The sequence below is a fragment of the Cynocephalus volans genome, chromosome 3 (genome assembly GCF_027409185.1).
Source record: "Cynocephalus volans isolate mCynVol1 chromosome 3, mCynVol1.pri, whole genome shotgun sequence".
Taxonomy (NCBI): domain Eukaryota; kingdom Metazoa; phylum Chordata; class Mammalia; order Dermoptera; family Cynocephalidae; genus Cynocephalus; species Cynocephalus volans.
This window is the reverse complement of record NC_084462.1, coordinates 19,729,220-19,753,718: the sequence shown is the minus strand read 5'-3', so window position 1 is coordinate 19,753,718 and position 24,499 is coordinate 19,729,220. Positions and strand designations below refer to the sequence as shown.

Here is a 24,499-nt window from a genome sequence, read left to right as displayed (position 1 = left end):
AACATTCCCACCACACTCCTCATGTTGAAAACAGGAGGAGAGGAGACAGGCTAGAAACTTTTAAACAGGATGAATCAACTGAAGGAAGGATCCAAAGTTTGCCAGAAAAAAACGGTAGGATTTCTAATATAAACCCAATAAGCTTCAAACTCAAAAGATCTCAAATATTACAAAACAACATAAACTGAGCTGGGCCGCATTTTATCTAGCAATAACATAAAACAGTGCTTAAAGATCGTGATCAAAAAGGATTTAGGTTTTGAAGTCAGTTGCTTAATTTTTATTTTATGTGATATACTGCTAACCTCTGCCAGATTTCACGAGTTACTTTCATTTTTGATCTCCACATTGGTGAAATCAAGAAAGGCCTTCTTAAAGGAACAGCTTCTAAAATCTTGCCCTTATGAGCAAAAATTAGTCTCTCTCTATGCAGTGCCTTTTCTCTTGTGTAAGTTCAGCCGTTTTCTTAAAACTCTAGTTCTAAGGAACACTTTTTAGACTGGTGTTTTTGTTTTTGTAAAACCTAGAAAATAATTAACCAGTTTATTCTTTCCTAAAAACACTTCCTAAAAAGAGAACAGGTCAAAATGCTGCTAAAGATAGCTGAATTCACTTCAAAGAGAGTTCATTCATTTTCTGGGTGGAGTACTTCAGGGCAGGGGGAAAAAACAACACACAAACACATACACACACACACAAAACCCAACCGCCTTCCCCCACCTTCCCCAGGAAGCAGAGCAAGCTCGAAGCACAAACAGGAGAAACAGAAAGGAAGGGGTGGTGCTGGGAAGGCAGGGCAGGGCAGGGCTGCTTATCAGGGACGAGGTTCCCACAGGTAGCAGCACTCCCAGGTCTGGATGACAGGGGCCGAGGGGAGGAGCTCCAGGGACGGGCCCCACCCAGCTGAGGTCTCCGGGCCGCAATTCGCCTGACCAATGGGGAAACGCGAGGCGAAGACGCACCAAATTAGGAAAGTAGACCCAGGAGGAGGGGGCGGGACCCGGGGAGGCGACAGCCCGGCAGGCCGGCCGGCCCATCCCTCAGGAATGGCCCTTCTCCTCCCACCTCCTTCTCTCCTCCCAGGGGAGCCGACAGAGACAGGGAGGGGGCGGGAAGGGAAGGGCAGGGAGTGTTTGTAAACATGTCAGCTCCACCCCTGCGACAGAAACTCAAACTGAAATGTATCTTGGCAAGCAAAACCTCAAAGGCCTCTGAGGTTTTTAAACATTCAATTGAATTCCACAGAGCTAAGATAAACGGATGTAAACGGAGATCCTTTTATTGTAACACTTAATTAAAAGCCAAAAAGTGAGAGAGCCAGTCCCTAAGTTACTACTTTCTCTGCAAATATTCCACCAAATGAATCCAGGCCCGGCTCCCCCCCCCCAACCTCAAAGGAAAGGACTGGGTGGCAGCCACGGGGTGGGGGGAGCTAGACCACTCCCACCGCTCCCAGCTCCAGCTAGAAAAGCAGGTGAGTTACAGCCCAGGACTCAAGCCACACTCACAAGGCCACCTGGCTTGCAGGCAGAGCTGCGGCAACACAAGCTTCTTTTGCTTAGAGAAAAAAATTTTTTCTTAACTCCTTCACAAACCACTGCCTGCCTTCTAACTTCCAAAAGCAACTTTAATATGCAAAGCTTTATGTGAATATCTTAATCAGTTGGCTATTAGTTTTATTCAAACTATTACTGGGAAATATTTTATTAAGCCCTGCACGAACCAAAACATTTTTCTTTCTTACACAGTTTCTATTTATCTGGATTATAAACTGGTTATTAATAACCCATGCCAGGCTAAGGCTGAGATGTTAGCCTATCCCTTACACACAGCCCCTTCGTGACTGCTTGGTTTGGTTTTCGCTGCCCACTGTGAACACAGCAGAGGACAAACCTCTTACCAGTCTGAGTTCTTAACAGTACAGCAAATGGTCTTGGCTGTCATTTCAACAGCTGCTTTAAGGTGGCATTGGATAAATATTTAAGTACATATAAGGTTTTTACAGCTTTATTGAGATACAATTCACACACCACACACCCATTTAGAGTGTACAATTCAGTGGTTTTTGGTGTATTCACAAAGTTATGTAACCATCATCACTATATAATTCCAGAACGTTCTCCCATAAAGCTGTAAGGACTAAATAAAACAATGCGGGTACAGTGCTAAGCACAGGGCCAGGCACATATTAGGTTTTCTTAAGTAGTTACTCATCATCACCATCACAGCGAATTATGAAACTAGAGTGCTGGCTTTATAGATGGGGAAAACAAGGCCCAGGAGGCTCAAGTGACCTGCCCAAGGCCACACGACTTAACACAGACAGGGCCAGAACCAAATTCAGGTTCTAGACTTGAGCTCCAGGCCTTGCCACTTGCCAGTGCTGTCCCTGAACTTTTCTCCCCATAAGAAAAAGAGTAATTCACTCGCTGGCTTTGGTAAAAAAGGAAACTGATTCTAAGCAACTGAAATGCAAAAGACTCCCGACTGGTAACTAAAATTCCATGGCAGGAAAATGAAAAGCATAAGTGAAACACTGACTGTGACAAAACTGGGTAGAGAAATTTGACTCTCCTATGGTTATACACAAACAATACATGAATCTGAACGTGAATCCAACAAGTGGGGACTGCCAGAGTGTGGCTGGTTAGCAAGAGAAGGGACTGTGCGGCTTCAGCTCTAGGCCAGCAGTGGATTTCAGAGTGAGTTTCACTCTGAGACCCTCTCAGTGGGTAGGTAAGGTCAACATAATTTTCACAGCAATACCAAGGCCCAGTTTGCCTTTTCCACTGGGTTGACCTTTGCTGACACCACAAAGAGATGGTGGTAGCTGCTGGTGCCCAGGCAGGAAACATGGCATCTGCACCAAACCACATGTGGCCACCGCATCTTCAGGGCCACACATGCATTTGAGAGAGAGAAGCCAGTTCCATTTTTAAATGTCTGTGATGAAGCAGTAACAAATTAAAAAATGTACTGAAGCTTGACCCTCAAGTGCCTGTCTTTTTAGCATCCTGTAGGACGAGATGGGGAGCATGCGTAGCACCTGTGCTGTTCACTGAAGCAAGACGGTCATCACTAGGAGCACTTGTGCTGTTGAGCTGAGGGCTCAACATGGAGCTCTATTTACACTTTTTACCCTGAAACCTTCCCCTAGGGGATTACCTTTGTATAATACACCAAGGATGAGAAAGTTTGAGGACTTTCCTTTCTTCAAAATCTAAATTAATTTCTAAAACTTCACAGAGAATTTCTACAAATGAATTTCAGAAAAACAAAGTTTACCATGTCCTGGAATACAAATATTACCTTTTAAAAAAAAAAAATTACTTTTAAACATTTTTAGAATCTTAAAAGAAAAATCATACCCATGCTTGCTTTAACAGGCCCTTGTATATAAAACTTCAAACTGGAAAAGTGATTCGTTAGGTAGTGATTCTTCACCTCATAAGAGAATTCACCAGAGAGTTGGCTGAAGTAGTCAGGCCCTTGATGCACTTAAAAGTCTCAAAATTTTCATGCACATGCAATTTTCCAGAAAGCTATCTAACCTAGTTCTGCATAAAACGAGGTGCTCCTGTATCATCCTCCTCTTTCCCAGTGGCCCGAGGATAGGCCGGAGCGGGCTGCTTACCTGATTGTGCCGGTCGGGGAAGGGACGGGGCTGACCATGCTCCGGAGATCCGGCTCCGGAATGTGGATCTTTAGAGGGGAGATCTGTGGGTAGAGTGGCCGCAGGGGAGATGCCGGAGCCTCTTCTTTATGGTACAGTGATGTGAACTGGATCTTTATGGCCGTGCTGGGAAATCGGAAAGTACACCTGCAACGGAGGGAGAGCAGTGTATCAGGCCCAGGAGGAACCTGAAGAGGAGGAAGCCCGAGTCCAGTAAAGGCATGTTCCTAGTCATCTCAACAACTACAACTTGAACAACTCTCATGATCACTCTGTGGTTCACATCTGTGCTCAAATAGCATTTTTATGCTTTCATTAGGACACTTACAAATTTTTTTTTTTTTTTTTTTTTTTTTTTGCAGCTGGCCAGTAAGGGGATCCGAACCCTTGACCTTGGTGTTACAAGGCTGTGCTCTAACCAACTGAGTTAGTTGGCCAGCCCTATGAACACAAATTTAGGCTTATTCTAACATCAGTTGTCCTTTCACTGTGCATGCGAACAGCAGAGATAAAAATATCCCCAGACAAATACCAATGATGCCACCTCCTACAAGGTTCCAGACAGACAGAGCTGCTTCCTGTCTACGACGGCAGCTGCTATCAGACCCAGGTGGGGCTCACTACCTCACAAAGAACGCCCGTTGGAAAGCTGAAGGAACATGGTTGCCATTTATGCAGAGATTTTAAAGACAGATGCCCTTATGCTGCTGAGAAGATATAAAGCAAATGTTGCGTGGCGGAAGTAGCAATACTCCCCGTAAATGTGCTGGTAGGAGCCAGAGAGAGGAAGCCTTATGAACTCAGAGTTTAATGGACTGGTTTCACAATTAGTTCTGGCCTTAAAATCCACAAGCCATGGTTGCTCTACTGGAGATGACCACATGCAAACAAACCCCATACTGGCAGCAGCAGAAGGTAGCCTCAAATATCAAAGTCAACACCAACGTGCTTAGATGAACAGGGGAGACATGTCTGAGGGTCATCTATCTCTGAAAGACTTTTACCTATAACCCTGGGCATTATTTATCCAGCATACCTTCTAATTTCTAAACTGACAAGTTACCAACCAACAAGTTGCTAACTGCATCACTTAAACAAAACAAAACAAAAACAAACTAAAGCAGGCTGCCCACACAGAGACAAGCACTACTGGCTACCTGTAACTACTGTTTAGAAAAGGCTCTTTGTAAAAGAGGGTGTATAAGAATGAATATATATAAGTACCCCCTATAATTCACTTCTGATGGTTTCAGAAAGGCATTCAGATCATGCTAAGTGATTCAGCATGTGAAGGCCTGTGAGGCCTTTTGTAGTATAACTTCTATGAAGCCTCCCCAGGTAGCATACTGCTTGGTCTACTCCTGACAGTATTTTAAATTCGATAGCAATGTTTAAATAGTAAATCTGCCTCAAATCTTGCATGGACATGAGCAAACATCCTTTTCATTTTAAGACCCTTTTGCTCTTAATAAAATAAAATTTTAAGAACAGGATTTATGAATAGGTCAAAATATGTTCTGCAGTCATGAAAGGTCACGGCAGCACTGGGTCCCTTTGAGTCTTCTACTTGGGGAGACACGCTTCCTAGGGACCCACTTCTAAGGAAGTGAGTCAGCATTACACGCATTGCTCTTTCCCAGATCTACTCTAAAAGCCAAGCTACCCACACCTGATAGAGAAAATCAGTAATTTAATATGGCTTGACTGGGCCAGTTCTGTTTCTTACAGAGACACCGTGCAGGGAGGCTGCTGGACATCACCAGAAGGCAAACTCTACAGTGAAACAAGCACTGGGCTGCTGCCGTAGCACATTCATATTTCCAATAGGAAAATCAGAAAAAGGGGATTTTTAATAATGTTTGCAGGGATGAGAGGCATTCTGGGAGATATAGCCTAGATACCGAAATGTTAGGGATGAGGGTGGGTGGTCTGTAAGGTGTAGTCAACATCACCCCTATGGTTTTGCTTAAAGGGAGACCCAAGGCTATTTTGAAATATTCTGCAGTGTTCTCTTCCTAAGTTATACTTAAAGGAACATTTGATGTCATTTCCTCTTTAATTGCCCCACAACCCAATGGAAATTTCCTCCATCAGTATTTTGGCTAGAAAGGTACATCATTCATTGTTCTGAGACACTTTTCTGAAGGTTATGGGCTCAGTCCTGGAGGTCTGTCAGCTTTTGTAAGTCACAGAGCCAGCATCCACTCAAGCTCAAGTGTCTGAGGTTGGGTTGGGAATCTACTGAGGGCTCCAGACAGCTAAGCTGAGCTGGGCTAAGGTGAGCTCCACCTGTGAACAGAGTGTGTGTGGCGTGTGCACACATGCACACACATGCCCCTGTTCTACCATTGTTAGACAAGAAGGCAATAACAATAACAAATATTTAGAGACAGTTTCTGTGGCCCTTTACCATTTATTTATCTCTTTTCCCCAATTCCCTCAACTGCTGCAAATAACAAGCTACATTTTACTGTTTGCCAGAGGGCATACAGAGTTTTGATTTTATGTGTTGTGAAAGCCCCTATGTTAATATGAGCTCACATCACCCAAGAATTATCAAGGCCAACCAGAAGGAGGATGTGGCTTCTGGCCCACGACTGAGGTCACAAGCAGATGGGGATCTGAGACGGCACTTCCATGTGAAGACAAGAGGAGGCACGTGGTCCCCACAGAGGAGCTCTGGACTGAGGATCTGAAAACCAGGTTCCAGCCAGGGCCGATCTGACCTTGTGCCAGGTCACTCCCCGGTTCCAGAGGGTATAAAGGCCTTTCCAGACTGCGCCCCCTCCACTTCCTGGCCTGACTTTTCCTGGCCTTCCAGTCAGTGCACAAATGAGACGTGAGGTGTGGGGACACGCTGTGCAGGTGAATACCACCGAAGAAAAAATGAGTTTATTACCACTTGACCTAAGCTCTCTGCGTTTCTGTTTTCTTCAATAACTAAACAAGATGGTTTGAATAGAAGAGATCATCTCTAGGGTGATTTCCAGTTCAAAAAACTACGATTTCTGGACAATATGTGCATATAGATTGAGTTTTTAGTAAAATGAAACAAGGTTTTGTAGGACAGTCATGGATTTTGGTACATCATTAGTAGCAAAAAACTAGTACCATGTATAATGATTTCCTACTATAACAGTAATTTTCCAATTAAAGCTCAACAATAAACATTTTCATATTAGTTGCTGTAACAGCTATTTTAAAAGCATCTCCTGACTCACTTTTCCAGAAATTATCCTGAGGCAGGCTACCTCCTGACTAGGAGAAGGAGAGAAAATACCATGAAGCACGGTACTTAATTTTAAATAGACGTCTCCCCAGGGAGCTCTCAGAATTTGCCAATTACATCTCTCCCTGTGATATTTTCATTCAGGTTTAGGGCCCTAGCTAGAGTTTTAATGAGCATGTGAGCATGTTTTGCAATTAAAGTATTTTCTTGGAGGTGCTGCATATTCAGTCCTAAACCCAAGCACACATACTGCCCACCTTTACTGTCGAAAATCCCCTCTAAGGTAAGTGTGTTTGCAAGGTAGAAAGAGGAAGGTTCCTGTACAAGCAAACACCCACCCTTGGAGGAAGTCTCTTTAAAACATTCTTGCCCAATTTATAAAGACAGAAAGTAGATTTGTGGTTGTCTAGGGCTGGGGTGGATTGGGAGAACAAAGAGTGACTATTAATGGGTACACAGTTTCTTTTGGGGGTGACACAATGTTCTAAGATTGACTGTGATGGTGACGGTTGCACAACTTTCTCAATACACTAAAGATCACTGAATTGAACTATTTAAATGGGTTAGTTGTATGCTATGTGAATTATACCTCAATCGAGCTGTTTCTAAAAAAGGTTTTTGCCCCAAAGCTCCCACACTGAGGGTCTACTTCAGTCCTGGATATTTTTCCAGGTCCATCCGTAAGCTAAAGGCTCCTGGAACTTGGGCCAAACTGGTAACGACTTGGTTGGAGATGAGATTGCCTTATTCAGCATCAGATCAAAGATCACTGCACAGAAGGCTGGTTCTAGCCCCTGCTTGAATTAATGAGCCTAAGTGACTTGGTGCATGTCCCTTCCCTTCATTTCAATTTTGTCCTTAGACTAGGAATCCCACCACCTCCTTACCCACCAGAAGGTTACCAGGAAAATAAAAATGGCCCATTTAATTGTTGCCGATATACATTTTAGACACAAAGAATCAGAGAGAAGAAAGTACATGTGAAAGCTTCCAGATATTTTTTCAATTAATGCAATAGATTACCCCTCCACAGAGCTGTCCTGATTGCAGCCCTGCCCTCCTCCCACTCCCCTCCAACACTCCCCTCATCCTCTATCCCAGCAGAGAGACAAGTTTACTTTCCGGAGAGCATGAACCACAGAAGTCTGAATCGGGAGATTCTAACACAAAGAGCAGCAGGAAAAAATTCCATACCAAAAATAGACTCAAGAACCCCCCGTCCCCCACAAGCTTCCCCAAGCCCAGCCCAGCCCAGCTGCCAGCAAATGACAGCCCAGGAAAGAAGACTGCAGATCTGGCATCCATGGGTTTCCCGTGAAGCCCACCAGGCAAGGAACCCTGTCCGCTGACACCACACGCCCAGCAGCCAGGGAGGCTGACCTCGCTCATCAATGTGAACAACCGACACAGAACAGATGTTTGGGGAGCGTCTCCCACAAGGAAGACAGGGACCAAGCAAACAAGTGTGAGAGGGGTGCTCAGAGGAAACAGACAATCCAAGATTAGAAGAAAACACAGACCACTTGTACTCCGAAGAGGAGCCTGGACACCACATCTGCCAACCACAAACACCACACAAGAAGGCATGTCCTGGGAAAAACGAGAAACCCTGGACAATTACTAAAGTGATACAGAAAACAAAACTTCATAAGGAAAGTTGGGTGACAGCCTTGAAAACATCTCCCAGCAAAGACAAAGAAAATAAAAGGAAACTTTAGAGACTCCATCCAGGAGGTTTAATATTTGAATGAGAGTTATTCTACAAAGGACGTGCCTTCTCAGGAAGCTACTGGGGAATATACTTTGATGTCTTCTAACTTCTGCAGAATCATGTCTGCCAGATGCAGATGGTGCCGTCACCAAGTTTGACACACAGGGCACTGCCCAGTGGTCAGGAGGTGAGGAAACCAATGTGGCAAGCAGGAAATCTGGTCACTTCCCTTGCCAGGGCAAACTTTCACCTGTAACACCTGGGGCAGACCCTGTGTAGACAGGACCGGCCAGCAGGAAGGGATCTGCAGGGAAATCTAATGTTGGTGTGCATTCGTGCAGCTTCAGCAGTCCAAGAGAAGTAACTTGGCTAGCTAAAGGGAACCAGTCTCGGGCAAAGGACAGGTGGAGGCTCCAGCCTTCCCACTCAAGCCTCAAAGTGGCCAACATGTGAAAGACAGGGCGGGCCCAAGCTCGTCACCAGAAGGTTAACAGGCCAGTTTCAAAATGTCAAACGAAAGATTCCATGCAAAGTAATTAGAAGCACACACAGTATTTAACACATAAGAAGCACTTCCTCACTGCTGGTCCACGGAGGAATGTGAGACATACTTATGGTACCTTGATACGTGAAGACAGCAAGAGACACAATATCATGGCTAAAAGCATTAGAAACCAGACAAACTTGGTTTGAAAAAGGGCTGCTGGAATACTTTTGTGGGGAGGGTCTGAAAGAAATCACTATGTCTGAGGAATCCGGCCTCAGCCTGCAGAGGCCCCAGTGCCGTGAACGTGAGCTCCGAGCATGATGCCAGGGCTGCAGCAAGGGTTAGTGAATATTTGTTTCAATTATTCTTATTACTAGACAAGGACAGGAAGGAGAAATGGAAGCAGCCTGGAGTAAGGGTGGCATAGAGCAGACCTCTCTTTTTCCAAAGTGTTCTTTGAATGCTGTTACCATGTCCTTTAAGAAATGAAAAGACTCAAAAAAGGAAAACAAAGCTGTTATATGCTTGGTAACAGATACTTTCAAATTTTGCATGGTGAATGTATCATACCTTTTAGAAATCCAATAAAGTATTAAACCTGGCCCAGTTCTGCTGTGTGGTCTGGCTCCAAGGGGAGGAAGAAAGTCCCACAGGGTCCAGGCCCAACTTAAGAGTTAGGAAGATGGTCAGGCCTCCAAGACCCTGCAGGGCAGCCTGGGAAACAGCAGAGCACGACTCCCAGAGACAACTAGCAGACTTGCAGGATCCCCCCACCTCCTTCCAGCTAGCGTGTTCTATGCACGTACAATTAAGGCAACTTTCCTGGGGTTGGCACCTTTACATAAGGTCCGAAACTAGAATGCCAGAGGCACTGAAGGATTTGCGTTTCGTATGAACTCCAAAGAAAAATAAAACTGTTCAGGAAGTGGTTTTCAAGGAAACTTTTACATATAAAATCCCCAAATCAAAGAATTCTGACAATCTTAAAATTTTTTTAACCTAAATTATCTTCTATTAAAAATTTAATACATTTTGCTAGAAAACCCCCAAAAATGAAAATGGTGGCAGCAGCTGTAGGTGTCTGTCACACTGCAGAAAACCTGATGAACCAGCACAGCTAGAATGTCTAAAGCACAGCTTTGGAAAATAAAATACAAACTCAAACTAGGAAGAGCAAAAGGAAGCAGACGTTGGTTAGAGCATAGTGTTGTAACACCAAGGTTAAGGGTTTGGATCCCTGTACTGGTCAGCTGCCAAAAAAGAAAAAAAAACAACAAAAAACAAAAAAAGAAAGCAGACAGCCAAGGCTATGGGAAGGAGGGATAACCGTGGTTCCTGATTAGGCAACTGGGTCTGTAAGGTCCCTGAAGCATCAAGAAAAATTTAAAAGTCATCCCCTTCCCCAAAATACTAAATCAATGCTGGTGCGCATGCAAGGCAAAGATATATGTAGGGATGGCTGGTGCGCTCACTGGCTGAGCATGGTGCAGACCACAACGTGCCTAGGGTTGCGATCCCCTTGCCGGTCAAAGAAAAAAAAAAAAGATATAATAATTCAAAGCCTCACCTTCTCCGCCACACCTTCGTCCCTCCTCCATGAATGAAAGCTGCAACCTTGACTATTCCCTGGTTTTCTCCACTCTGAAATTGATGCCCCAGTCTTGCTTTCTTGAGCTGGAAGACTCACACCGCTGTGCCCACAGCCGACTGTGGCAAGCCGGGGAGCAGGGTGGTTAGAGATGTGGCTCTGATCCTGTCCCCCACTAACCTGGCTGACTGCACTCACTCTGAGTCCTCGGTCCTCACAGTGGCAACAACAATGTGGGGGTATGAATAAAATGTGGTGCTGGTTCTCTTGTTTAGATGTGACTTACTCTCTTCTTTACATTTTCCTATGACCTAATCTTATTTTTTTTTAATAAAGAGAATGCATATATTTTTCATAATCAGGCAAACAAGTTCCATCTAGTTGGAAAAAAGAGAGAAGATATCAGAGACACAAGCCCCTGTGCTAAATGGTTAACAAGTGGTGAAAACTATAGCCAAAGGTTGGGTGAAAGGTGGGGTTTCTTTTTAAACACAGTCTTACTCTCCATCTCGGGAGTACCTTGCATGGAGCAGCAGGTAAGAGACCCTACTGACCTAGGATGGAAGCCCACAGAGGTGGCTGAACACAGCCGTGATGACCTGCCCTCCTTGGGGCTCAGTGTATGTCATGTTAGGTGGGGTCACAGGGCCCAGCAGTCCCGAGCACCCCACCACAGCAGAGGGCAAGGAAGGCACGCCCTGGAGTTCATGGCCCCTTCAAAATCATCCCACCTATCCTCTCAGGAGGAGCATCTGCTGGCAGGTGACCAGTTCTGAATCCAGCTATGGGGAATTCGAGGTCACACCTACAGCACTACCCGGAGGACTACCGGTAACTTCTGCAGCATTACTCCACTGAGGCCAAGAGACTTCCAGGTGACTGTGATTCAGCCAAATTGGGGTGGGCCATTTTAGCATTTTTTGCAGGCATTCCCCAAGAGAATCTTTTTCTCCAGAGAGACTTGTTCTCAGTCAAGTTTGTGGAACTGCCTGAGACCCCAGTAAACCGTGAAGTGCCTACGGGGGAGCCAGGCCACCTGGCCCTGACCACCAGCCTGAGGAGAAAGCCCACTGCCTGTGGCTCTTCAAAATGATCCCGATGGTCAGACAGGAGGCTGGGAAATGACCCCTCCCCCGCTAACCACCAAGGCCCTTGTCTTCTCCTTAACAAATGGAAGACCAGCCCAGGGTGCCTGGACCTGTGACACAGTGTCCTAGCAGAGCTGCCAGCAACACAGGGTCAGGGACAGTGGGGAAGGGCTCAGGAGTCCTTCCCAGGGACATTCTCATCCCTCTGTGAGGACTTAACAGATTTAAACCAAAAAAATGATGTAAGTCGAGCTCCCAAACTTTACAGTTTGGAAAATCAAATGAGGCAGAAAGTCCAATACAGCCAGAAAAGCAAATCCCTTTAAGATTTGTCCAAAAAACACCAAAGATCATCCAGGTGGGTGAACAGAAGAGCCATCAAGGACCTGGCTTCCTAATGGAACATGGGCCTGTAGAGAGACTTCCCGTACTGCATGGCTTAAACGTAAACTAAAAGACTGGGTCAGACAAGACTAGGCTCTTTAAGAAAGAAGTCACAGAAACATTCTGTTGCTCTCTGGGACTGACACAGGGTGGCGAGTCAAGTCCTCTTTTATCTTTTGCCTCTATGCTGATTTAAAGAAAATAGCTTTTAAAAGTCCAAATGTTGGTTAGAGCATGGTGCTGATAACACCAAGTTCCAGGGTTAGATCTCTGCACCGACCAGCTGCCAAAAAAAAAAAAAAAAAAAAGTCCAATAGTTTAATCTATGGATCTTCTTACAATGTTGTGCACAGTTATTCAACTTACTCATTACTTACGGGGCACCCTACTGATACTAAGTACAAGACACTGGTTTATCCAAAGAGACTTACATCCTCCAAGATTCTGTTCCCAAAGGCCACTCTCTATGAGGCAGCCTTCCTAGGACTCCTGGCTCTCTCCCCATGCCTGACTAAGGGTCACTGCTTGGGGCAGGTTTTCTCTTCTCTGTTAGACTGCGAGCACCTTGAGGAGGAGGCGCCCCTGCTGTGGGCATGTTCTCCCCACAGGGTGGGTGGTTGGCACTGACACACACAGCATTCATATTTTAGTGCACATGAGCAAGAATTCAAGGAGACATGTTTCTTTCAGGAATTTAATCTCTATCAGGAGGTAAATGCATACAGACAAGTGTATCAGTACAAGGCAGAATATGAGATCAATGCTAAATAGGAGCACAGCCACAGGCCCTGGCCACACGGAAGCATGAGGATGAAAACTTCCGCTCTTTGAAACTTCCAAAAACCACAGAGAAATTATCAGACTTTTCTGATCCTGGATTAACACTGAAAGATAGTGACAATATCGCCTTTACTGTGCTTAGTAGAATCAATTAGCCAAAGAATCAGAGAACATGTGGCAGCCAAGAGACAGCCTCAACACTGGGGTGTGGAGGGGGAAGCAAATTTCTTCTTTTTTTTTTTTGGTACTGGGGTGCCAAGTGAACTACTCAAATCCGCGTCTGCAGTTTTTTAAGAGAAAGGCTCATGTGAAAACGGAGGCTTCTGGGCCAGACCCAACTGCCATCCAGCAGGCTGGAGACATCCATGCTGAGAGCCTGCTGGGAAGTCCTCTGCTGTCCCGAGGGCTGTGGTCAAAGTGTCACTGAGAATGGGTGGGGGCACTGAAGAGTCATCTGTGCAGTGATCAGCATTTGTCTATTCTAGTACTAATCTGATCCAAAAATAAGTGCCATGATTGTCTCCATTTTATAAACAACTTTTCCTTCCCCTCCTGAAAGACAGGGTGTTTAAGCATGAAAATGAAGACCACAGAGAGACCTAGGGAAGAATCAGGTGTGGCTACCCGAGAGATTAGTTGTCAAACAAGTCATCATCTCACTGACACTTAAAAGTCCTACCCAGAGAGCTTCTTTGTTCCCACCCCATGAGCGACCACCCTGATGTGACTTACAGACTGGTGGGCAATGCTCGCCCTCAGCACCCAGCACTGACCACGGAAGCAGAAACACTCCACTTCAGGATAATCTGCAAAATCAACAATCTTTTGCCTAAACCTAAATTAACATGAAATTCAATAATAATAAAAATATAATGACAATAGTTAAAAACTAATATCTGCTATTATTACATATACCAGATACTGTGTACCGAGCTCCTCAACTATATTAACTGACCAAAATAGTCCATTTCTCTGGACACTTTAGTTATACATAAATACATGTATTTTGAGAATATTACAGAAAAGGCTCCTGTGTTATCATTTCCCCCTATAAAATAGAGCTGGCAAAAAGAGAAGACTTTAGGACAAAGCAGCTGTTGAACTGTAGAGGGGAGAAGAAACAAAAGAAAACAAAGCTCCTTATGTGTATTTCCTGGATTCTGGCAACTCCAGAAGGCCCAAGCACAATTTTGTTAAACTTGGCAAAAGGAAATGCTTTCAGAAGCTGAAGACAGAGTCTGGGAAGGGCCTGCCCAAAGGGCAATCGCCACCACAACCAACCCAAGCAAGAGTCTTGTCTTTAAATAAAAACAGTAGTTTGCCAAGAATAGGAATGTTCTAGGCAAAACACATGAAAACCTCCTGTACCTCACCTCACACAGATATTACTGTCCAAATTAAAAGTTACTTATTTTCAGACCTTCCCTTTTGATACCATCCTCAAAGACTGCAACAAAGCTCAAAAGATTCAAACCTCAGATACACCTCAATAAAAAGCAAAAGGTCTCAGCTGTTTAAAAAAAGCTCTATTTATCAAAGCAAACAGAGACAGTGTCCGAATGCTTCCAACAAATCACATCCCTGGCTTTAGTCTCTGCAGCCCGAGCTCGGCTTATCTTCCTAATATGGAAAATCCGACTAGGCCCAAATTCAAACCTGGCCGGCAACACCTCCTACAAAACCCGAGGCCACGCCCCACAGAGCATGAGCTGTCACACAGAGCCCTGATACAGTGCTTGGCTGCTCTCAGCCCCTGTGCATCTGAGCACCACATGTGGCTGCCAGCCAGATCCCCTACGAACTGAAACCCTGCAGAGAGAGCCCAGGAAGCCCTCGCAGTTGGTAGAGATTGAGAAATCACTTGCAGCCAGCAGTAACCACTCACTCTGGCCAGCGTGGCCTGGGCGGGTTTACTGCCAAGGAGGATCCTGGCAGCTCCTGCTCTCAGATACTGCCATACACCCCACTGCACAGGCGAGTCCCAGTGAAACAGCCCACAGATAAAACATGGGCTGGGGCCCATGATGCTGTAAGTCAGTGAGATCCTAACTGTGCTGCCGAAGAGAACAGTGAAAGAGAAAGCACGTGTCTGGCTCTGGGGCCCTTTTACTGCAGCAGCAAGTAGTAGCATTCTTCCCCGCTCCTGAAATAACAACTGAACTGGGTTTTGGTTGGCCACAGCTGTAAAAAATAACCTAATTACATCACACCCACTGTTCCCACTGCTATCTGAACAAAAGCAGGACACCTTCAGTTAGTCTAGCAGACAGGTTCCTTCTTAGTCTCTGCTGCAGCAAAGGGGAAATGACAGGGTAGGCACTGGAAGGGGGTTCTTGCTGCTTGGGCAAAAGCCTGAGGACTATGGTTCTCAAGAAGCAGCTGCCATCTACCAACATGATCCCATGGAATGAAACTGAGTCACGAGAGAGTACATGCTCATAGGAAAAGCAAGTGGACGTTGACCACAGGCTGGGGTCATGTGTGGAGGGGTGGAGGTAGGGGTCCTCTGTGGGTGGTGGATGTGTCACACAGGATGTCGGGCCAGGGGCAAGCTCCTGCTGCGGAAAGAGGGCAGAAGGCAGGGTTGATGATGGGGCACCCACCCCAAACCCATTTCCCCTCTCCCTGCCCCCATGTTTTCCTGGGTGGCCACACGCCCAGCTAACAGACTACATTTCCCACTTTCTTTGCAGTTGGGGATGCCCAACGAAAACTGAGTGGAGCCTACTGTGCAGCCTTTGTAGAAGTCTCTGAAGAGGTGGACAGACAGCAAGTAAGGATTGCTGCCCATCATCTTCTTCCCTCTTCTCACCTAGAATGGAAATGTAATGACTGGTGCACCAGCAACTATCCTGGACAATGAGGCTACTGTGAGACCTGAAGCCTTGTGCTAAGAATGGTGGGACAGAAAAATGGAATCTGCCTAGGTATCCACGGGGTCTAGAGCCCTGGCCTAGACTGTAGTCTATGATAGACAGAAGAGCCACCTCACACACAGGCACAAAACCTCTTATTCTTTATACAGTTTGGAAAAAACAAAACTGCTTGGCTTTAGAAAGGAAAACGTCAGAGCTTTCTACTGAGGAAAAGCAAACTCTGGACTGTTCACAGAATCACAGTTAGGAGGGTCAGTGATGTTTCAGACACTGCCTAGTACCCAGCCATTCAGGGTACCAAGGGCTTCTTTTGCAGTCATTATCATTTTCACTCACGCAGATTAAGAACCCAGAACACCAAAAGCCCTTGAAAAATAGAAGCAGAAAATGCAAGGTCACTTAGGTTTCTTAAAAATTGATGGTAATTACTTTGAACAACATCTGCTTGAAAGAAAGAACAGGAGAGAGGAAATGCTCCCTGAATTCCTACAATCCTCACAATGTGTCCTGTACCCATGGTGATCCTGCCATGGCAACGAGTACAACCATGCTTGCAAGGAGCAGGAGCAGGTTCATGGAGACCCGACAGGCTACAGTGAGGTACAAAAGCTTTATTTACTATTTTTAGTATGCTTCTAACCCAGCAAGATTACTCAAAAATGGTCCTTGAAAGAAGAATGCAAATGTAGTCATCTGGGACCATCCAAAACAAAACAAAACAAAACAAAACAAAAAACCAAACAAAAAACCAAACAGCTTTGAGAAGACAAATTAAGCCAATGTTTTTAGGCAAGGTTTACCCATGAGCTCTTTTGCTGTATCTGTCGCTTTGGTCTGGGCAGCAAAAACATCCTTTAGGAATCTGCCCACCAGGCTGGGCAGGCCGTGCAAACACATCCCATTAGTAACAGCGAACACACTCTGCCCTGAACAGGTCACAGCACGATCTCATTTACTTCGACAGCACGGTAATATGGCAGAAACCATCATCGTCTTTACACGGCTTAGAGAGACTCAGTGTTCTGTTCAGAATCACAAAGCTGGTAAAAGGGGGAGTTGGGATGCGAACCCAGCACCGCCTCTTGTCTGGATCTCAAGGTCTGAGGGTGCCTGTGTCATCCACCCCCTTCTGAAAGATTCTCCACACAAAAACTGCCACACTTTTGACCACAGTATCTCCAATAGAGAGCACTGCCCACAAGGCATCTAAACTATGTGAGGTTAATGTTCACGAGGGTGCTGTGAGGTGCACAAGTATGGGGTTACATGCACTAGTGTGCTCATGATGTACACAAGGGCATGTACAGTGACACCCATAAGTATGAGGTTAATGTGCATGGGTATGCCCATGATGTACGCGAGAGCGTGTACAGTAACACCCACGCCTAAGATGTTAATGTGCACGAGTGTGTGCGCAACATCCCTGGCTGTGCGCCTGGCGTGTGAGAACCCCATTGCCCACGCCCAGCTCCCTCTGCTGCCCTCATGAGCACCGCCACCATTTGGGGTGTTGGACATCCTCTGGCCGAGATTTCAGGGAAAACCTATTCACAGAAAAACATTTTTCTAGCTAAGAAAATACTGCCAAAGTATGTAAGAGTCTAAAATGAGAATCCAGACAAAACATTGGAGAATTTGTAGAACAAAAGATTTTGGATGACCAGGACAGGTGGCATCACTGAAGCAGGGACACTGGGGAAAGACAGAGGAAAGGAACAAATAATATCAACAGCCTCCACCTTGTTGATATTATTTCAAAGCAGCAATGGAAGCGAAATCAGATATTTGCTAACACACAGAAGATTTCCTATTCCCTCATCTCGTAAATCATGCAGACTGCTACCAAAACCCCAAGTCACCTCTTCAACCATGTCCCCACCGGCCAGGCTGGGAGCTGCCAGGAGCGGGGTGGGGGGCAGTGGACGGAGGGCCCCTGGCCACACCCAGCTCAGCTCTCCCACAGCCAAGTGGGCTGTGCTGGGTCCTGGCTCCTGCAGGACAAAGGAATGCATCTGAATTTAAGAAGTCTAATTTTGAAAATCCAAACTCACATATTAAAATGAGAACAGAATGGATTTCTCTCATTTTACTTAGTTATCCATTCCACAATTTTCCTGGGTTCCTTCACTAAAAATCTAGGGAGTTATCTAATCAATCTTTTCCACATTGTCCAAGATGAGCTGGAGCCATTTCACTTTTTAAACTCAACCTTTACGATGCTGAGTTATGGCCACTACTCAAAGGAGAGGAAACAGACTGGCTGCATCGAGGACCTTGGCGAGGCCTGCACCAACACGCAGCCAGCACAATCACCCTGCAGTGACGTAGCGACAGTCCAAGTTCGCAGTGAGCAAGCTTTTTTCTCTTTCTCTTTTTAAGGACTAACTCAGGGAAAATTTAAATATTTACAGGCTTTTTTTTTTTCTTTTTTTTTTTTGGAGTTAAAAGGTAAAACTATATTGTGTTCCATGCGAAGGCCCACATAGCCATCAGCTACTGGGCTGTATTGTGATGTCTGCACGGTCATGATTTCCCATCACTGCTGAACTTTTCTAACTGCACAGCCTGTTGGTAACCTTTCTCAGCATCCCCATGAGTACCTAAGTAGGTGCATTGTTTATTTATTTATAAATTATGTATGTGATGCATTCTACTAATATGTACATTATAAAATGTGAGAAATACACTTAAAAGGGTGAAGATTAAAATTAAATGAGCAGAGGTCTCCTCCTGCAAGGTGTCCTCCATCTTGAAGCCCCCTTGGGGTGACCAAACAGACCCCAGCGCTTGTGGCAGTCACTCCACACCTTCTGCCACCCCTCTGAAACCCCACACCAAATCAGGTTGTTCCTCATCCTGGAAACTGACAGAGCTTCTGGAAGAAAATGCAAACTTCCAAGCCCCAAGTCCAGCCTCCTGAGACCATCTTGCTCTGTCCTTCCAGAGGCCTCTTCTGTGTCCTCCCTGCTGGCAATGCCCACCCCTGACACACCCCCTCCACAGCAGGCCCCCTGCATCCTCCACCCTCAAGGCACACACCACCCTGTATACACATCCTGTTGTGTGTGTCTTTGCCTCTGTCCTGACCACTGGGCCTCATCCTCCACCAGGACAATGGCCAGGGCCCCCATTCACTGTCCTGTGTACCCCAGGGCCAGGCACACACAGGGACTAACCAGCACTTGGTGAAATGAAAAGAAAATTGTGTATTACACTGCCACCCATGGGTTCTCATCAGTGAAGGGCTGGAATTATTCTTACTCAAAGTTTAATAAATATTCCTTAGTAATTTAGGTTAATGACAGTAGACAGCTCAAGATTAGGATGGAAGCCATTTTATGGAACCACTGTCTGCCTACAGGAAACAGGCCTGAAGGCCACAGGGAATGCCATGTCTCACCAGGGCTGGAGAGGTTATGCCATCTTCAGAGGCCACAACACTACAATGCCACAGGGCCAGGCCAGGTCACTCGAGGTCAGGCTGGGAAATTACGGGGGATTTTTCCATTACCAGAACCTACTTTAACTGCAACGCACAATGCAAGGCTTCCACAAAGACCCTGGGTCAAATCTGAGCCACTTCACAACAAACCATGTACACAGACTGGACAGATAACCCACTTCACAGCAGTGCCAAGAAGCACCTGGAGGTGCATGGAAGGAAGTGGTTAATTCCATGGAAAACTCCAACAGCAACAGTGATAACAATAAAGCAAAAAAGTAACATATGCAAAACCTGCATGGAGAGAATTATACAACTTAACTGGAGGACTAAAAAGACCTACCCAGACAGGAATATAAGCACATAGTTTATAAAGCTCATGTCAAATATATTTGTCTGGTTCTTATGAAGCTTCTGGCTCTTGGAAGAGGAAGGACACTGAATGGGTGGCCAAGAACAAGGACGGCAGTGCAGGATGGTCAGCCACGGAGGCCACTGGTGGAGGTTAGCCCCTGCAGCACATGCTGCCCTGTGCCCACCAAGACTCTAGGAGGAGACACGTGGGCATCTCCACCCAGGTACCAAGTCCAGATGCAGAGCGTGAGAGCAGGACAAACTCACCGGTGGAGCCCATGAAGGTGCTCCTGGGCATGTGTCAGGGATGAGGTGGTGTCAGGAAAGGGCTGTTAGAACACAAGGCTGAAATAAGATCCAAAGTCTTAAAACATTATACCCAAATGTCCAGGTTTCAATAAAAAAAATCACTGGTCATACCAAGAACAAGGAAGATCTCAAACAAAATGAGAAAAGAGGTCAACAGAAACCTACTCCAAAATGACACCAATGTCAGGCGTATCAATAAGGATTTTAAAGCAGCCGTCATAACATCTTCATGGAGCAATTACCAACACACTTGAAGAAAATGATAAAAACAAAGTCTCAGTAAAGACACATAAGATATAAAGAAGAACCAAAGGGAAATTTTAGAACTAAAAAATACAATAACTGAAATAAAACCTTAATGAATTAGCTCAAGGAGAGTGAAAAGAACAGAGGAAGGAATCAGTGAGCTTGAGGCTAAAACAGTAAAAATTACCCAACCTGAACAAGAGAGAAGGGAAACAAAATAATTATGAGAGTCTCAGGGACACATGGAACTATAACAAAAGGTCCAACATTTATGTCATCAGAATAGAAAGTGGGGGGAAGGGAAAACATTCAAAGAAGTAATAGCTGAAAAATCCCAAATTTGTCAAAAAAGATAAACCCAGAGATTCAAGAAGATGAGTGAACCCCCAAAGCACATAAACCTAAAGAAATTCCCCAGCAAACTGTTGGAAACTGAAGACAAAGAAAATAGCTTGAAAGCAGCTAGAGAGAAAGACTGCATTATCTATGGGAAGGAAAAACAACTGGACATCCCAAAAAATTCTTCAGGACCCAGTGAAGGGTGTCATGGAATCAAGACACCAAAAACATATACATAGAAAAAAACACAAAAACAAAAAAACTCTCAACAAATTGGACTTCATCAAAATTCACGATCTTGATGTGCAAAAGAGCCCATTAAGAGATAAAAAAAAAAAATAAGCGACGGGCTGGGAAAAAAATACCTGCAAACCACAAAAGGCTCATATCTAGAATATATAAAGAACTCTCAAAATTCAGTAGCAAAAAACAAACGATTCAATTAGAAAGTGGGCAGAACACTTGAAGACGACAGATGGATGGGAAGCATGTGTGGGAAAAGATGCTCGACCTCAGTAGCCGTCAGGGAAGCACAAAGCTGAGATTAAACCACACACCTATCAGAATGGCTAAAGTAAAAATAAAGAGCCAGCCGGCCACCAGCCAAACACCACCACCACAACACTAGCCCCCCTTCTCCGTGGTTTCATGGTCTGTGGTTTCAGTTATCCACAGTCAACCATGGCCCTAAAATATAAAATGCGTGATGACATCTCGTGCAGTTCTGCTCCATTCCAACTGGGATGTGAGTCCTCCCTTGTCCAGCAGCTCCACACTGTGTGTGCCACCTGCTCGTGTGCCGCTCAGTAGCTGTCTCTGTTACCAGGTTGACTGTTGTGGTATCGCCGTGCTTGTGTTCAAGTAACCCTTATTTACTCAATAATGGCCCCACAGCGCAAGAATAGTGATGCTGGCATACGGTTATAATTGTTCAATTTTATTACTAGTTACTGTTGTTAATCTCTTACTGTGCCTAATTTATAAATGAAACTTTATGATAGGTAAGCATGTATTGGTAAAAACATATACAGATGGTCCTCGACTTAGGATTTTAAATTTATTAGGCGGTTTTATCAGGGTATTAAATGCATTTTCAACTTACGGTATTTTTGACTTACAATGGGTTTATTGGGACACAGCCCAGTTTTAAGTCAAGGAGCATCTGTACAGGATTTGGTACTATCCAAAGTTTCAGGCATCCACCAGGAGTCATGGAACATATTCCCCGCAGAGAAGGGAGGACTGCTGTAGTGACAACACCAAATGCTGGCAAGGATGTAGGGAAACTGGATATCTTACACACTGATGGAAGGAATGTAAAATGCTACAGCCACTCTGAAAGCCAGCTCAGCAGTTTCTTTAAAAACTAAACATTTGCTGACGATATGACTTAATAATTGCACTCCTGGGCATTTATCCCACAGAAGTAGAACTTAGGTCCACTCAAAACCTGCACGTGATTGTTCATGGCAGCTTTGTTGGTAATATGCCAAAAGTTGGAAAAACTGAAATGTTCCTCAGTACCTGAGGGAGTTACACAAACAAGAGTGCCGGCATACAGCAGTATCTGACTCAGCAACAAAAAGGAATGAACTAGTGATGCTCCTAGCAACGTGGCTGGAAAGCATAATGTTGAGGTTGAACAAAAGCCAACCTCAGGAGGTATGTATGATTCCATTTATATAACAATCTCAAAATGACACAATTGCAGCGATGGGGAGCAGTTTATTGGTTGCCAAGGGTTAGGATGGGGTGTGGGGAGGGGGTTAGACGTGACTATAAAGGGGCAGCAGGAGGGAAACCTTCATGGGGGCAGACGGTTCTGTGTCTTGACTGAGGTGGTGATGACACCGATCTACACTTGATAAAATTACAGAGAGCCACATATACGTTGTACCAATGTCAACTTCCGGGCTCTGATAATCATGTAAGTACTGGCAGAAACCACGTGAAGTGTACAGGGGACCTCTCTGAGATATATTTGCAACTTCCTGTGAATCTATAATTATTTCAACACAATCAGTGCACCTGTGGAGCTGGAGGATGCAGTGATGACCAGATCCCATGTGGCAGTGACCCACCCTCCATCCTGGATTGTAGCTCACAAAGGAGGAGCAGCCACTTTCCTTTATTTCAAAACTGAAATATCATGTACAAGGAATAAAATAACCCCCATAAAACAGTGTAGATATTTATCAGGAAGAGGAGGTGACAAGGTAAAGATGCTTAATATTCTACTGCTTTTCCAATAGAAAAAAAAAATCTGACATGTTTTAACAAAACTTGAGATCAGAACGCAAACACATCAACTCAATGCTATTGTCTTCATGTTCTGTAAGAATTTCAATTATTCCATAAGGCAACACAGACTAGTATGTCTATAAGTAAACATACAGTGGTATAATAAAATATTAGAATGAGCAATAATTAGAGATATGGGTCAAACACTTCCTCTTATAGATGAAGCCACAGATGCCCTGAGAGACAAAGTGACAGCCAGGGCCATGCGGTGGTGATGTTGTGTTAGGTGTAGGTGCAGGGCCCTGCCTCTGGAGCTAGGGTGCTACACATCACCCCATGCACAACCTGCCCTTTACCCAGAGAGGTGCTGCAGCATGCAAACCAGACACAAACAACTGGTTTTAATTTTGATGAAAGAAAGAAAAGAAAAGAAAAGAAAAGAAAGGAAGGAAGGAAGGAAGGAAGGAAGGAAGGAAGGAAGGAAGGAAGGAAGGAAGGAAGGAAGGAAGGAAGGAAGGAAGGAAGGAAGAAAGAAAGATTAAGTAATCAGCTTAAAATAATTCACCAAATTAAAACTAGTAGACATCTGTTTTGCCTTGCCTTGTAAGCCAGCTCCAAATCTGTAAAACAGACATACCAACACCCCCCTCCCACGAGACCGTTGAGGAGCAGACCCATTCAGTGCTTGGCATGTACTTGCTGGCCTGTGTGCCCACTTCCGAGCCTGGCTCTGGGCCTCAGACAAAAAGGACCCAGCCCCAGACCCCACCCATGGGGCTTCCTTTCTCCAGGACACAGCAGGCCGCAGACAGTAGCTCTCATGGAGCGGCTGGTTGCCTCCCTCTTCCCTTTCCAGACATACTGGACTAAGCTTTTGTGCCCTGGCATATTCTCACTGCTTCTGCAGCCGCTGCTGCTCTGTTCCACTGGGAATGTCAGAAATCTGCTTGCACACATACCATGCCTAGGCTTCCTACCCTGCTGGTTCTTTTCAAAAACTCAGCAGAGAGGCAACCCCTTCTGCTGGTCTATATTTCTGATCCTTTACAGATTCCAGATGCTGGGGGTGGATGCTGAAGTCTGTCTACTCCCATCCAGTGGCTAGAAGGATTGTTTTTGCTTGTTTTGTTTTTCCTACATTTCCTTATATTCAAAGAGCCAATGAGGGACATGCGCTCTCTTGTTGGTGGAGTCGCTGAGAGAACCTTAGGGAGCCTGGCAGTGGTTTGGTCAATGACATCCAGTTTAATACTGTGCACTACAGAGTGACTTGGCAAGACTCAATTCCTGCCAGTCAGTTATAGCAAGAAACAAAGGGGACAGCTACAAGAACTTGCAAAGTTTCATATTTCACAATACCAGAGTATTTCAAAATATCCTATTCATTCATTCCAAACTTGGCTCTGCTGAAGTCAAAAGCTGACTGTTGATAAACGGAAGGCTTTTCAGAGGCTAGGCATCCCAGCCTTCTGCCACTGGCCAGAGAAGGCCCAAGTCCTAGCCAATTCATTGGAAAAGAGGAAGGCTGGGCAGGGCAGGGGTGCACAAATGATCTGATCTACCTGCGCAAATGATCCTATGCAGGGCCTGCACCTGGGCCGTCTGCACCTGAGCACCAGAACACTCAGGCCTGATCCTACCAGCTTCACTCGGAGACATGCTCGGCCAGCAAACTGAAGCCATTATTTATAATCTCTCCTGGGAATGATACACCCATACACTATATCACAGTTCCATTTGTACTGCCTTTGA

At 45.2% G+C, this 24,499-nt stretch overlaps 1 protein-coding gene across 1 annotated transcript in view; it reads right to left on the bottom strand.

The window, feature by feature from the left end:
- The window catches only part of FOXK1 (forkhead box K1), a 65,470-nt gene that overhangs the window by 17,499 nt on the left and 23,472 nt on the right, over window positions 1–24,499 (bottom strand). The window contains exon 2 of the mRNA XM_063091494.1: window positions 3,635–3,820. Coding sequence (XP_062947564.1) covers window positions 3,635–3,820 — 186 coding nt within the window. The remainder of the gene's footprint in view (window positions 1–3,634; window positions 3,821–24,499) is intronic.